The following is a 15398-nucleotide window of genomic DNA, read 5'->3' on the forward strand; positions in this document are numbered from 1 at the left end:
TGTTTTTTCCTTAACTTTTGATATCTTTTTGACTAAGGCTGTTTGAAAGTGTATTTTTTTGGTTTCCAACTATTTGGGGATTTTTCTGGCTACCTTGCTATTGATTTCTAATGTAATTCCAGTGTGGTCAGAGAACCTACTTTGTGTGACTCAACTCCTTAGTTTTAAAAGCTGGGACAGATATTAAAGCATGTTTTTATGCAATGGTAACCTCAGAGGGGTGAATTTGGTGAAGGAAAGAAGGGGAATAATTACAAGAACAAAATGTTTGGGAGGGCGATAGTGGACAAACCAGGACTCAGGTGGGAGCGCTGCCTGAGAAGCAGTGTGCCTCTTCTTGTAATGGAAAGCAGGGCATGGTGTGCTGTCTGGTTAGAGGTATGTTGAACGACTCTCAGGGGCACCTATTTCTTTTTTAGGGAACAATTTGAGGACATCCTCTCGCATGATTAGTCTGGGAGATATGCGGAAAGAATAATCATTTTACAGCGTAGGAGAGTGAATTTATTAGGGGAAAAGACAGCATTGGCTAGGAGAATTGCTGTCCGTTTGGGATTGGGGTGGGAACATAAAAGAGCACAGTCAGCCTCTTGTTTCCTTTCTCCCCAGCGTCATCATGTGTTAAGAGCTGCTAGAGCAGGCTGGCATGGTTATTAATCTTGGGGATGGGTGTTTTGCCAGACTTACACAAGAGTGAAGGGTGTTTGCAAGGCAAGACTCGTAGCATCGAGCTATGGCCCTGTTCATTCTTGCATCTCTTTCTAAATTGTACGTAACAGAGGTGCAAGTGCTGTCCTGTCTAGTGGTGATTGAATTGACCTCCTCCTCCCTGTGAAAACACCAATGTTGTCGTCATTTGCAATTCAGCTCAACATTTGTTGATTCCATATAATCTGTGCCCTTTTAGCTTTTCCTTTGAACCAGTTATAACATTTCCCTGGTTCCCGCAGGAGTAAAATACATTTTTTGAATACTACTTTTATATCTGTATGTCATGATTTTACCTTTCTGAAAATGTTATTTTAGCACCATATACCTATCACCTGGCATAAGAAATCCTTAGCAATAAAGACGGAACCATGTGTGTGTCCTCCTCCCCTCCCCACTAGAGGTAAGCAGGTACTTGAATTTGGAACAATGCTTTCTCTAAATCTCTTAAAGAAGCTAGGTGTTATTTGTAAGGTATTAAGGGAAAAATATCTTGGCAATACAGGTATACGTTTCTAAAGTAGCACTTGAGAATACCAGTCTTGCTGTAGTAGATGTGGTTGTTTTCTGGTGTCTGTTTACAAAAACTAGGAAGAAATGAACGGCCCTACTGAAAGGTGAAACTTGTTAAAGTAAACCTCACTTTTAACATAAGGGACTAGGCCGGGGCCGGTGGCTCATGTCAGTAATCCCAATACTTTGGGAGGCTGAGTCAGGCAGATCACTTGAGGCCAGGAGTTCGAGACCAGCTTGGCCAATATGGCGAAACCCTGTCTCTACTAAAAATACAAAAGTTAGCCAGGGGTGGTGGCGGGCACCTGTAATCCCAGCTAGTCAGGAGGCTGAGGCAGGAGAATCACTTGAACCTGGGAGGCAGAAGTTGCACTGAGCTGAGATTGAGACTGTCTCCAAAAATAAATAAATAAAATAAATAAATAAATAAATAAATAAAATAAGGTACTCTTCTGAAGCAGTTTGGAGAATTAAAAAAAAGAAGACGGGTGATCGCTTTTTGTTTCTCTAAGCCTTAATTCTCACTGGTGAAGTGTGAGAGATCGCGACAATGTGATTCTGTGGAAGAAAGAGAATGGCGTGGGCACTTACTGGGTGTTAGACAGTAAACACACACTTCTCATTACCAGCAGGGATGGTGTCAGGCCCATTTACAGGAACTAATGACAGCAGGGGCTGTTCTCAACACTATTTTTTTTTTTGAGGTGAAGTCTCGCTCTGTCACCCAGGCTGGAGTGCAGTGGTGCTATCTCGGCTCACTGCAACCTCCGCCCCCTGGGTTCAAGTGATTCTTCTGCCTCCGCCTCCCGAGTAGCTGGGATTACAAGCACCCACCATCACACCCATCTAATTTGTTCTCAACACTTGATCTCAATACATATAATCCTATAACTGTCATCCCAATTTGATAGTTGAGGAAACAGAGACAAAGCACGATACAGTATTCTGCCTGAGGTCAGGAAATCAGAGGGCAGAGCTAGGAGTTTCCACTCCCAACCCCCAGGTTTTGAAAGCTTTCAACAAACAGAAAAGTTGCAAGAATAGAATAACAGATACCCAGACACCAAAGTTCAACAACGTGCACATTTTGTCACATTTGCCTTATCTGGTCGTCTGTAGATGCTGTGCTGAAACACATTTATGTTGTACACCTCATGACACTTCATCTCTACATAAATAACATTCCTATGGAGATCTGATAGGTCCCTCATCAGCTCGGTATTTCATGCAAGTGCACACTCACGTTTCACACATTGCAACTAGCTGTTTTTCCCCAATGACTCTGGCTTTTTAAAGAAACCAAGTCAGCTGCCTTTGCCTTTGTGGTACTGTCCATGTTTTCCTAGAGGCTGGGAAGGGCCAGAGCCAGCTATGTTCACAGGCTTACATGCTGTCAGCTTGTGTTACATAATGTGGATATGGGGAGTTCCAATGCATTGTTTGACCTACGACATTGAAACTATTGACTAACTGGCTCTTTATTTACTCTCTGAGTTCGCTCACCGAGTTGTACTGTCCCTTCCCTCGACCTTTTAGGTTGATTGTACTTGAGACAAAGATTATTTAGCATCTAAACAATCCATACAAATGGACACTTATAAAGAACCATTTATTCATCTGTTGATTTTCATTCATTATTTTCATCAATTACAATTTTTCCTCTCCCTGCATCAGAGGAAACCACAAAAGACCTGACAGATTTAGGTAGTCAACTGAGTGTGCAGGCTGCTCAATTAGTAGTGTATTAGTGAGTACTAATTGATAAGAGATCTTTTTTTTTCTTATATAAGGATATTTATGACTTTGTAAGTGCCCTTTAGACCAACTCAGGACAGGGTACAAAATGGGGCCCATGGATGGAGCTGTGAGCCCAGCTCACCACTGTTCAACTCTCTTCTCCATAACAAATTGTCCATGGGGACCCTCAGCATCCAGGGGCAAAAGGGCCAAGTACACAGGGGTCTCTGCTCCTTCTTCTGGGCTCTTGGTGGCACTGGGTCCCGCCATGTCGGTTCTCACCCACCCTGGGCAGCAGGCATTCAGGAGGATCTTGTCCCCTTTCCTCTGCTCACTCAGTTTCCTGGCGTGGATCCTGGAGAGAACGGTGACGCCAATCTTCGTCACTCCGTATGCGCTGCTGGGCCAGCCCTCCTTCTGGTGCACTCCCTTCTTGGTGTCCTCCACAAACTTGTTCATGAGCCCCACCAGCTCCTCCTCGGTGATGGTCTCACTGCGGAACTTCTGCTGCAGCTCTGGGCTGCAGCTTTTAAGGGCTCTGAGACTCATCATGCTAGATATGTTCACCACTCTCCCTAAGATACACCACAAAGCATTATGTAGAAAGGTGTGCAACAATCCTGTAGAAAGGTGAATGCCAAATTTGCAGGGATTTTGAAGCAGAAAATTTTCACATGAGAGACAGTTGCTGGTATGAGTTCTAAGAGGAATGCGCATAGCAAGTGTGGGGGTAGTTGCATAAAGAACTTCATTCCTGCCTTCAAATTTTGGCTGAGTAGAGTCAGGTGAGATCTGGAAGAGCTGCCCTTTGAGGTCCTGGTGAACCAGAGCCTTAGAAGTAGCACAACTTAATAGGATGACAGGACAGGGAAACAGGATAAAAGCTGAGAGTAAGCCGTACATGCAAGTACCCAACTCGAAGCCACACATTTAAATTTTTCTAAAAGTAGCTGCTTAATTGCTGCTTTATTTAATGGGTGGGTTCATCTCCTGTCCCATTACTTAGGGTAACCATTACAGCAGTTTACAACCAAAGAAATGTGATAGTCGTATCCAGCACCTTGAGCACGTTGAAGGGGAGTTAAAACGGGCCCGGAGTTAAGCAGCGGCAGATTATGGACATCTCTGTGTGCCATGCTAAGGGCTTGGACTTTCCTCCTGAAGGATTTTTGGGAGCGGCATGACCTTGCAGACAGCATGCAGGATGCTGGGAAAGGAAAAGACTCAAGACCAGAGGTGCCCTGTGAGGGTTTGCAGTTGTCCAGAGGGACAGGTGAGGGCCTGCTGTAAAGCCGGAGAGATGGATTCAGGAGGAACTCAGTGGGCACAACTCCTAGGACCTAGTAAGTGATTATGAGGGGCGGGGCATGGTGACCTGCACGATCCTGGTGGGTAGGTGGTGGGGTCTGTGTCCCAGATAACTTAGGGAAAAGGACAGGGATCCTCTGGAAACATCTTAGATTGTGGGGAAAGGCATCAGAAAGAGACGGAAAGGCAGCAAGACAACTATGTGGTCGGGAGCTTAAGGAGTGTTCCAGACAGGTGACAGGTATTAGAAGGGCCTAATGAACTGGTGGTAGTAAAGGTTCCACCAGCCTGAATAACATCTCTCTGAAAGAGCAGGGAAAGGGTACAGGATGGACTCCCACGCGGAGAGGCATGGAGCAAAGAAAGAGCATCTCTCAGGAGACGTTTGAGCTAAGACCTGAAGGCTAAGAGAGTTAGCCAGGTGCGCAAAGACCAGTGGGATGGGGAGGACGAATGGCCATGAGAGTGGGAGAAGTGAGGACAAAGTCCTGAGGCAGAATGGCATCTATCAGCTGGCAGGAGACAAAGCACAGAGGTCAGTGCACATGCAGCATGGAGAGGAAGCAGGAGCCTGCAGGAGAAATCCCAGACAAGCAGGGGCCAGAGTCAAGCCCCAAAGAGAAGGTGCGCTGTTTCCCATCAGACTCACCTTGGGGTTTTATTAGAGGGAGTAATTCTGTGCACACATCTCGGGTACCAAAGAAGTTTGTTTTCATCGTCACTTCCGCTTGAATATGAAAGGGTGTGGGATCAGCAACTTTTAGGAGAAAAAGAGAACATAGTTAACACATTGTACCCACAAGGTAAAATTCTATAGAATGATACTAAAAATAAAAAATTAGTGCCTTCCGTCTAAAGTCTGTGTCTGGTTACAGTATTGTGCCAATCTATTGGTTTGATAACGTTCTAGTGTTTTTGTAAGATGGTACCATTGGGGGAAAGAGGATGAAGGGCGCACACACTGGATCTTGGCATAACCATTTTTTCTTTTTGCAATTTATCGTTTATTTTAAAATCAGTTCAAAATTCATTCAATGGCCTTAAAGCTCAATTCAGAAAAACTGCAGAAAATCTGAAAGAGATCCCCAAAAGTCCGAGCCAGGGAAACACAAAGTTCCCTTTGGCTGGAAAACTCCCTTTCTCTAAGGTTTCTGCACTCCCTACATCTCCCAGCTCCTCCCTCTCTCCTCCCTAGGGAGTCCTTCTGGACCCCGCAGCCGGTAGGAGCCCCAGTGCAGCGCTTCTTCGACAGGAGCAGCCCACGTCGGGGAGGCCACGTCCCCTCCCCATACCCTTGAAGGCGATGCCCGCGTTGTTGACCAGCACGTCCAGGCCCCCGTACTCCTTGAGCAGGAAGTCGCGCAGGGTGCGGATGCTCTGCGGGTCGTCGATGTCCAGCTGGTGGAAACGTGGGCTCAGACCCTCCGCCTGCAGCTGCTGCACGGCTGCCTGGCCCCGCGCTACGTCCCGCGCCGTGAGCACCACTTCCCCCGAGAACAGCCGGCACAAGTCGCGCACGATGGCCAAGCCGATGCCCTTGTTGCCTCCAGTCACCAGCGCTACACGGATGCCGGACTTCATGGCTGAATGGGACGCGCGGGACACCTGCGTGAAGAACAGACCTGGCTCAGGCCCTGGAGATGCGCGGCGTGTATCCCAGAGACTGCGCGAATCCGGCGGGCGTGGGGCGCCCACCCGTAGGTTACACGCCCGGCCGCTGAGCGCGCAGGCGCAGGCCCAGGCCCAGGCCCCGCCCCTAGCGGGGAGGGGCGGGCGCGGGGCGGGCGCGGGGCGGGCGCGGGGCGGGGCGGAGCGGAACCACCCCTACCCCTCCCCACCCGAACTTCGCCTGGGTGCCGAGCGGGCGGAGAGCCAGCAGGCCTGACTTTGCAGAACCTGCTGGCTGAAGAGCGAGCCCGCGGGCGGAGAGCCAGCTGGCCTGACTTTGCAGAACTGCTGGCTGAAGAGCGAGGACGGACTCTAGCTGCTGGCTGCCGGCTGCCCACATAGCAGTGAAGAACCATTCGTAGTGGCCATGTGCCACTGCTTGTCCTTGGTTCTCTGAGGGGTTTTCTTCCTATTCCCCCAGCTGTTCAATCATTCCTAGTTGTGTTTGAAGAAATAGTACATTTGCATGTTTTTTTTCCTGTTAAAAAAAAAAAATATATATATATATATATATATATATACTGAAGGAACTGCAGTCTTTGGAGCTAGAGTTGCAGAAGAAACTGGAAGGAAATGACAGGGTATCAAGTTTTTGTTGATTTCCCCCCTAAGTATATGAAAACAAAGCTACTGACTTAGCCAGATTTTCCAATAATGGTGGGAAACATTCATTAAATCTTTACAAGGTGACTTCTCTGGGCATTTGCAGGGCCATCAGTTTACCTGTGCATAGGTGTAGGAGGTTTCATAGCCATATTTTACACTGAAAATAACACTCCAGGATGTACCTTTTAATCCCCATCTTAAAATGAAGAAACAGAGATCTATCCTGAGAGTTTATAACTTAGTTCAGTGGTGGGAAATAGAGAAATGCCAGGGGTTCAGTCTAGGTCCGGTGGTTCACAGCACAGAAAGCCTATCACTGAGACCCCATTATTGTCAGGGAAGAAGGCATTATTTGGGTGCTACAGCCTATGGGGGGAGATCAGTCTCAAATCTATCTTCTCAACTGATTAAAATTAGGATATAGCAGGGAAGAAATGTAACTGCATGTGCAAAAACAGCAGGATTTGGGGAGAGATGAGGAGGAGTGGATCAACAGGCATCAGTTAGGAAATTGTTAGAGGTGAGGGGTCTGGCATCTGATTGTCCAGATGTGGTGATCTGATAAGTTTCAGTTCCTAGGTGCTACCTGGGAGGTCTGATGGCTAGTTTCCTGAGAAAGGAACTCAGATAAGACAAATGTAAATTTCTCAAGTTTTTAGACTGGGAGAGTCAATTTGTTTATTTAAAGGAGACCAGGCCAGACGCGGTGGCTCACACCTGTAATCCCAGCACTTTGGGAGGCTGAGGCAGGTGGCTCATGAGGTCAGGAACTCAAGACCAGCCTGGCCAACATGGTGAAACCCCATCTCTACTAAAAAAAAAAATACAAAAATTAGTTGGGTGTGGTGGCAGGCGCCTGTAATCCCAGCTACTTGGGAGGCTGAAGCAGAGACTTGCTTGCTTGAACCCCAGAGGCAGAGGTTGCAGTGAGCCGAGATCACGCCACTGCACTCCAGCCTGGGCAACAGAGCAAGACTCCGTCTCAAAAAAAAAAAAAAAAAAAAAAAAAGACCATAAACATCCGTCCTATGGGACAATTGCATGGTTTCAAAATGAGTGTTCTTCCTTCCTACTTACAAGGGAATCGGGAATAAGGTCAAGTTTCATTTCTGTGCTGTCCCATAGGTTGCCACTATCACAGGTGGCCTTTTAAACATAAATTCAAATTAAGCGATATTTGTAATTCAGTTTTTTAGTTGCACTAGCCACATCTCCGGTGCTCAATATTTGCATGTGTTAGTGGTTACTGTATTGGGCAGTATAGATTTAGGATATTTCCATCCTTGCAGAAAGGTCTGTTGAACAGCACTGCTTTAAATAGATTGCAATTACATTGCAATTTCAAGGTAGGATTCCAATCAGTTGCTTTAAAACAAGTTAGTAATCAAGGAAAGACCCTTGTTTTTTTCAACTGAAATTTTTGTTGAGCTAATTATAGATTCATACGCAGTTGTAAGAAATAATACAGAGATTCCTTACCCTTTACTCAGTTTCACTCAATAGTAACATATTGCAGAAGTATAGTACAGCATCACAATGAAGATATTGACAACAAAATAGTCCACCAATCATACTCAGATTTCCCCAGTTTGATGTGTACTTTGTATATGTATTTAGTTCTATATAATTTTATCAAATGTTGGTTTGTGTATCCACCACTACAGTTAAATGAGTATGTTTCCATTAGCACAAAGAGCCCTCCTGTTGCACTTTTATCACCAAACATACCTATTACTCCCCAAACCGACTCTATTTCATGGCACCCACTAATCTGTTCACCATTTCTACAAGTTTGTTGTTTCAAAAATGTTACATAGATGGAGTCATACAGTTTGTAGTCTTTTGTTTTGTTTTGTTTTTTTCCACTCAGGATAATTCAGAGCTCTGTTTTGGATTTTCTTTCCTATCCCAGGGTGTGGGGTTGGGTCTGTCATTGGCTGGGTTCTCTCCACTTCATCAGCTACTGTCTTCTGTAGCGGGTGTGAGTCAGTGTTAAGAGTGGGATGGATTAAATTTATTAAGAGGGCCAGTCACAATAGAACATGGTGTACAGGGAACTTTGGACAGGGTGAGGGTCCTGCTGTTTCAAAAGGCAAATCCTATGAGGGCATGAATCATGAGTTTGAGTCTGATTTGTTTATTTTTTTAGGACAGGTACCAACATAAGAATTGACAGGTACATTGGGCAGGATGCTCCGGAAAATATATAAAATATGTATTAACAAGAATTTACTGTATGATAAAGGTGGCCTTAACAACTAGTGAGGGAAATAATTATTCCAAAATTGGCACTGGGGAAAGGGCATAGTGATTGGAAAGAAAAAAGATCCCTTACAACATACACTAAATAATTTCTGGAGACAGAAAGAGAAACAGTGATTTATAAATGAATCCATAAAACAACTAAAAGAAAACAAAAGTAACTTTTATTTTCAATAGGGGAAAATGCTTTATTTTATAAGCATAAAAATAAGGGAAGAATCATAAATGTCTGATGGGTTTGACTATGGGAAACTTTTTGAAAATTTGTTTTTGAAAAGCACAATTTAAAGCCTGTGAATTAAGCTCTACTTGGATGATTTTGTATTGTTTTCTCTGTTATATCTGGGTCTTGATTCTGGTGCTATATGTGAGGAGCCTCCAATATGCAGCACCTTGTCTGGATTCTGAACAATTTAAGAAATAAAACAGAAATTTAAAGATGGAGTTTCCAGATCTCTGCTATTACTGCTCTGCTATTGGCTAAGTTGGAAGACATGCCTTAGTTGTGAGAATCAAAAGTCTGAGACTATATTGGCTGCTATATAGATCAAGAATTTTATAATACCAATTAACCTGTGGAATGAATTCATATCTTTACTACCCACCTTTTTTTTGTTTTTTAATAGAACACTTCATGAATTTGCATGCCATCCTTCTACAGGCACCATGCTAATCTTGTATCATTCCAGTTTTAGTATATATGCTGCCCAAACGAGCACTACTACCCACTAGTTTAAAGCAATTAAAGAACACAGTTCCCACAGTCACAAAAAAGAATGGAATCATTTCCTTTGCAGCAACATGGATGCAGCTGGAGGCTATTGTGCTAGGTGAATTAACACAGAAACAGAAAACCAAATAATGCATGTTTTCACTTATAAGTGGGAGCTAAACATTTGAGTACACAGGGACACAAAGAAGGGAACAATAACACTGGGGATTCCAAAAGGGGGAGAGTGGGTAAGGATTGAAAAATGACCTATTGGGTACTATGTTTTCTACTTGGGATCATTAGATGCCCAAACCTCAGCATCAGGCAATATACTGATGTAACAAACCTGCACATGTACCCCCTGAATCTAAAAACAAAAACAAAATACCCTAAAACACAGTTCCATGGTATATATTAAAAGATGTTGGAAAATAATATTCTTAAATTACGAATTGTGAGGTTCTCTGGGTTGTTCCTTTGATTATTTACTCTCATGGAGCTCTGCTTGACACTGACTGTGTTCCTCTTTCATTTTATGTTTGTTTAGGATATTCAATAAGCCTTTCTAAAGTGGTAGACCATGGACTTTGAGACCTGGAATCAATCTGTGGCTTAGGTGCTTAGTAGTTATGTAACTCAAGCAATTTGCTGAATTCTGTGAAAGACAAAGCCAGACACTAAGGTGGTAAGGACAGATTTTAGTCAATAATGAACTACTATAATAGAAAGAGGGTCTAGTGTAAATGAACTTTCATTTGTACGGAGGTGACTGTGCCTTTTAAAGGGAGAATGAAGGATCAGGAAGGGGGAGGAATTAGGGAAATGACAAATTACCAAGGATTGCTCAGTGGAAATGTTGGTTAGGCCAGCTGTGTCTGTTAGCTGGCAATTAGCAAAGTTGGGATTCTATTCTCCCACTACAAAGACTGAAAGACAGGGGCCCTATCATTTCTGATGATTACATTTCAGAGGAATGGCTTTCAGGTCTGAGAAAGACATTCTTTTTCTTTTCTTTTTTTTGAGACGGAGTTTCTCATTTCTGTCTCAGGCTGGAGTGCAGTGGTGCAATCTTGGCTCACTGCAACCTCTGCCTCCCAGGTTCAAGAGATTCTCGTGCCTCAGCCTCTCAAGTAGCTGGGACTACAAGCATGCGCTACCACACCTGGCTAACTTTTTGTATATTTAGTAGAGAAAGGGTTTCACCATGTTGGCCAGGCTGGTCTCGAACTCCTGACCTCAGGTGATCTGCCCGCCTTGGCCTCCCAAAGTTCTGGGATTACAGGCGTAAGCCACCTCACCTGGCCAAAAAACACTCCTGAGTAGGACATACATCTCAAAGGGTCAGAGGAAGAATTCACAGCTGTAAGCCGTTTTCAGTAAATGCTTTAAGAAAGGGCAGTCAGGGACCTATTGTCAGAAGTTGGTTATTACAACCACCACATTTTTTTTTGGCAGCTTAAACATTCTCAGTAAGGGACTAGAGTCATACTAGGTGTTAGGGTCATCCTAGCCATGTAGTCTTGAACTGTGTGTGTTTTTTTTTTTTTTTTTAGAAAGAAAAACAAAAACAACTCACAATGTATAAATTTAGAAAAGGAGATGGAGACTTTATTTCTTCTAAAGGGGTACAACCTGCAAGGTAGCCATCCTGGAGGCTGGGGAGCTGACTCCAGCAGAAACTCAGAGACAGGCACTTTGAAGGGGGAGGCTTTGAGGCAGGAGCTTTAGACTGCACAGGTTGGCTAAACTTACACATTCAACAGGTTACATGAGGGGCTATGAATATTCATGAAGGTGGACCTGATACATGCATATTGAAGAAACATGCATGTAACATATGACTCATGTATATTCAGTTTGGGATGGTGACTTGACATTTAAGTGTATTACGATTAGGTCCTATCTGTCAAAAGTCTTTCAGGACATCAAGGCACACAAGTACACAGCCTCTGTAAACCAGAACCAGTCCATTCCATAGTCCGTGTTCTTCTTATAGGGAGAAAGTTGTTGAAATCAGTCTCTTGTCTAATCAAAGCCGTAGTTACGGCTTTTGTGTAAGAGTTAGAGAAAGAGGAAAGAAGCAAAAATACGTTGGCAGTTAGAAACAGGTTTACTTTAGATGGCCCATTTTGGTTCGGAGCCCTTTCTCTTACTAAGAGTATATATTGGTTTTAGGGTGAGGGGGCTTATCACAAGCTTGGAATGTTTATGTGTGTGGATAAGTTTATGGCGGGGTTGGAATCCCGCCATAAGGGGAGGAGGGGAGGTTATCTTGAGGCAGACATTTTTCTGGCCTGGAGGGGGCTTTATCTAGGGTCTAGCATGTCTCTGGTCAGGAAGGAGTTTGGAATGTTTCTGGTTGGAGATGTTACTTGTGATTTATGGTCATGCTGACCTTAGCCATTCGGCTGATGCCCTTCGGATTTAGGCAGTTTTTTATTAAAGTGAACTTTAGCATGAGGGGCTTGTCCAAGATGACGATGCTCCTGCTCTGTCAATCCAGACCCTATAGTTATAAAAAGGAGGAGGGACAGCATTTTCTTTCTGGCTACTTCCTGCTGATGAGGGTACAGAGAGTTTTCTGGTCTTGGGTTGACTGTAGGAGCAATGCCGTCTATAGATGTTTTTGGGTAGTTGTTTGTGAAATGGCCATGATCCTGTCAGTTAAAAATCTTTGAAAAAGGTTAATTAGGCAGGGTAAGAACATTAGTCCCAGGCATATTATTAGAAGAGGGCCCAGGAATGGAATGACCCATGCTATGATTTTGTTCCCAAACCAAGCATTTATTTGGTTGTTTTGGTACTTCCTTTTTAGCCCTTTCCTTAATAATAATCAATCAAAATGCTACAGTAATTGAGATTTTCTGTCCGATATTCCACCCTGAGAGTGCTACAGTATATAGTCCTACTGCAAATAGTAGAGTAAAGCAATTTCCCACAAGGGTGGTATAGTAAGTAATTTCCATTAAAAAGTTTTCACATTTGACTTAAAAGGAGAGATAGGAATGACAAAAACTATTTGGTGAGGTAGGGATGAGACTAAGGTGAGTAGTTCTCGGTTACTTATCACTTATCTTCATTTTTTTTTTTTTGAGATGGAGCTTTGCTCTTGTCACCCAGACTGCAGTGCAATGGTACAGTCTTGGCTCACTGCAACCTCCGCCTCCCGAGTTTAAGTGATTCTCCTGCCTCAGCCTCCCGAGTAGCTGGGACTACAGGCACACACCACCACATCTGGCTAATTTTTATATTTTTAGTAGAGACGGGATTTCACCATATTGGCCAGGCTGGTCTCGAACTCCTGACCTTGTGATCTGCCTGCCTCGGCCTCCCATAGTGCTGGGATTACAGGCATGAGCCACCGCACCCAGCCTAGTTACTTATCTTTTATGATTTTCAGTGTAAGATTTCCTATTTATTTACATTAATATTTAAGATTTTTTTTTGGGCTCTCAGGTTGCTTCCTTAGCTTTCCAGGCTTTGACTTGCCCGTGATGTATTTAGGAGTTGATTCCTGTAACAGATACCCTCTTAATTACCCTGGGTTCCATGGACTCACTAGACTTGGTGGGAAGGATTCCAGGAACCCTTAGTTATTAGTTGTCAGCACCAGCAGTGAAGAGATTTTCTCCTGTCATGGTTGGGGGGCTTAGAGGCAGCATCTGCTGAAACATCTAGTTTTCAGCTTCTAGGGCTTTAAGAAAGCACAGCTTATTTTGGAATCTTGTAGCCAGAACAATTAGAATTTAATTTAAAATGAAGAAAATAACAAAAATTGAAAAACATACTAGAATTTAATGACAGGTGTGCTATAGTTTTTGAAACATAATTTTCTTTCTCCAGTTTCCCATTTTTATTAAAAGACAAATCATGGTAGGCCTAGTTTGCTTTATTATATGTGGCTTAATTATCTGGATACAGTGCAGCAAGAATAATTATTTGTTACATAGGCCTTTTAAATTAGCTTTGATGGAACTTTGTTCTGTAGAGAGAATCTGAGGTGAGACCTTTTTAAAGGCATGCCCAGTCATAGATTTGTACCATCAAATACCTATGAGTTGTTGAATTTGTCTCTTCTTGAGGTCCCAAGATAACCTGGGGTTCCTGGCCTGTTAGAAAGGGACATTCTTTACTTGCCACAGATCAGAAACCCTGTACAAGAACTTTGTACACAGAATATGAGGCCAGTTTCCAAGGGCTTTATTGGCTTCATAAATTTTGATTCCTCAAAGGAAAGCACACCATTCCAGTCAAAGCCTTGGTAAAATAACCAGTTTTTCCAATTGTGTCCTGTTACAAAAGAAAACAGATACTTATTGCACTTATGCAAATAACTATATTGCCATAACTTAAGAATACTCACAGATAGTTTCCAAATTCTGGAGAAAATCAGGTAGAGAGAAACAAGTATGCTCCAAATTTTGTTCATCGGCGCATACTAAATTGTTAAAAGCTGTCAGTATCTCCAAAGAACAGTTTCTTTAACTTTGAAAAACGAAACAAAACGTTGGCAATATTTTAAGCGAAACATCAAGATTACTACAGTCTCCTATTAGTTTAGTTCATGCAGTTAATTCCTGTCCTACTTGATATTAATGAAAATTTTAGCTTTTCAAGAGTTCTGAACGTTTTTCTTCCATTCTGATGTTACAATTTCCAAAGTTATCAGAAACCTGCATTCAAGAGCACCTGTTAGACTTTTATAGCTGATCATAAAACCACCTTTTAAGGAGCGCCAAAATAAGACAATTGTATGGATGAGAAAAATTTTAGGGTGGCCATAGGTAAAGACACAATTGACAAGGATAGCTGTTACCTCTGTGGCACACAGTAAGTTTAACATAACAATTATAATTATTACTGATAATGTACACTAAGATATATCAGAATTATCAGAGTCTCCTATAACCCTGGAAAACATATCAATAACATATCATATAAATATAGATCAAAGAAAACCAAATACCATTTTATATTTAGCAATGCTTCCTTGTATGATTTTATACCAAATAAACTAAATTTTACCTTTATATTAGTGTGCTATTAATGTTAAACTCAATTTTAATAAAACCTTGTAGACATAGTTACCCGATTTTAATGTTTGACGACGAGGTAAGATTTTCATAGACTCTTTTTAACCCTTTATAATTTTTGTTAAAGAACAGGTTAATGCTTTAAGAGAAACCCGTTGTGCTTTTATTTTAATGCCTAATTTACAGAAAAGCTGGATGACACCCCTTCCATCTTTAGCCAAAATGTTTACACACAGAATTTCCTTTACAATTAACCTTTCGAAACTTGCTTAAACCTTCAAAAACAATTCTTTAAACTTTTAACATAGGTTAAAAATCCACGTTCTTATGCCTACCAAAATACACTTTTTACCAAAAGTGTATTTTATTTTCCTTATGCACCCCTTGCACATAAACTGTCTCTTTAATAGTTTTAAATACATGTTGCACTGTTAACTTTTAGCAACCTTTACCTTTGTTGAGAACCCTGGTAAGTGGGATTTTAATGATGTGCTAGGTGTAGAGCCTAGGACCTAGACAGAAATGCAGATAAGGTCTGGCTTAGCCCAGCATTTAACTCCATGTGTCCTAGATTTTCCCTAGCTGCAAAGCAGGCAAATTGTATTAGCCCAGCATTTAACTCCATGTGTCCTAGATTTTCCCTAGCTGCAAAGCAGGCAAATTGTACAGCCAAGAGTTCTAGCGACATTTCATAAAGCACTCGGGAGGCCTACTTACTTTTAAATTATACATTTCTTGCCTAAATTCCAGGTTACTGGGTTTTCTGACCCCACACTCCACGTAGGGGTTATGGGAGTGTACGGGTGCCGACCTCGTCCCAGACTATTGGGCATTGGCGGCTAGTCCGCGGA

General features: G+C 42.7%; 1 protein-coding gene, 1 long non-coding RNA gene and 1 other non-coding gene across 3 annotated transcripts; all 3 read right to left on the reverse strand.

Annotated features, from left to right (window-relative positions):
• Positions 1–2811: 2811 nt before the first annotated feature.
• On the reverse strand, positions 2812–5941 carry CBR1 (carbonyl reductase 1). Its single transcript, XM_015132918.3, has 3 exons — positions 5559–5941; positions 4916–5023; positions 2812–3533 (listed from the first exon to the last, which is right to left on the reverse strand). Exons 1-3 carry the CDS (start codon positions 5845–5847, stop codon positions 3097–3099), a joined length of 834 nt encoding a protein of 277 aa, XP_014988404.2. The 5' UTR covers positions 5848–5941; the 3' UTR covers positions 2812–3096.
• Positions 5942–9418: 3477 nt separating this feature from the next.
• On the reverse strand, positions 9419–9521 carry LOC114677197 (U6 spliceosomal RNA). The gene has a single exon (XR_003728498.1). It is a non-coding gene; the product is annotated as a U6 spliceosomal RNA (small nuclear RNA).
• Positions 9522–13691: 4170 nt separating this feature from the next.
• On the reverse strand, positions 13692–15346 carry LOC106997252 (uncharacterized). The gene is made up of 2 exons (XR_001443389.3): positions 15265–15346; positions 13692–13804 (listed from the first exon to the last, which is right to left on the reverse strand). It is a non-coding gene; the product is annotated as an uncharacterized LOC106997252 (long non-coding RNA).
• Between the last annotated feature and the right edge of the window lie 52 nt (positions 15347–15398).

Source organism: Macaca mulatta, chromosome 3 (genome assembly GCF_049350105.2).
Source record: "Macaca mulatta isolate MMU2019108-1 chromosome 3, T2T-MMU8v2.0, whole genome shotgun sequence".
Classification (NCBI taxonomy): domain Eukaryota; kingdom Metazoa; phylum Chordata; class Mammalia; order Primates; family Cercopithecidae; genus Macaca; species Macaca mulatta.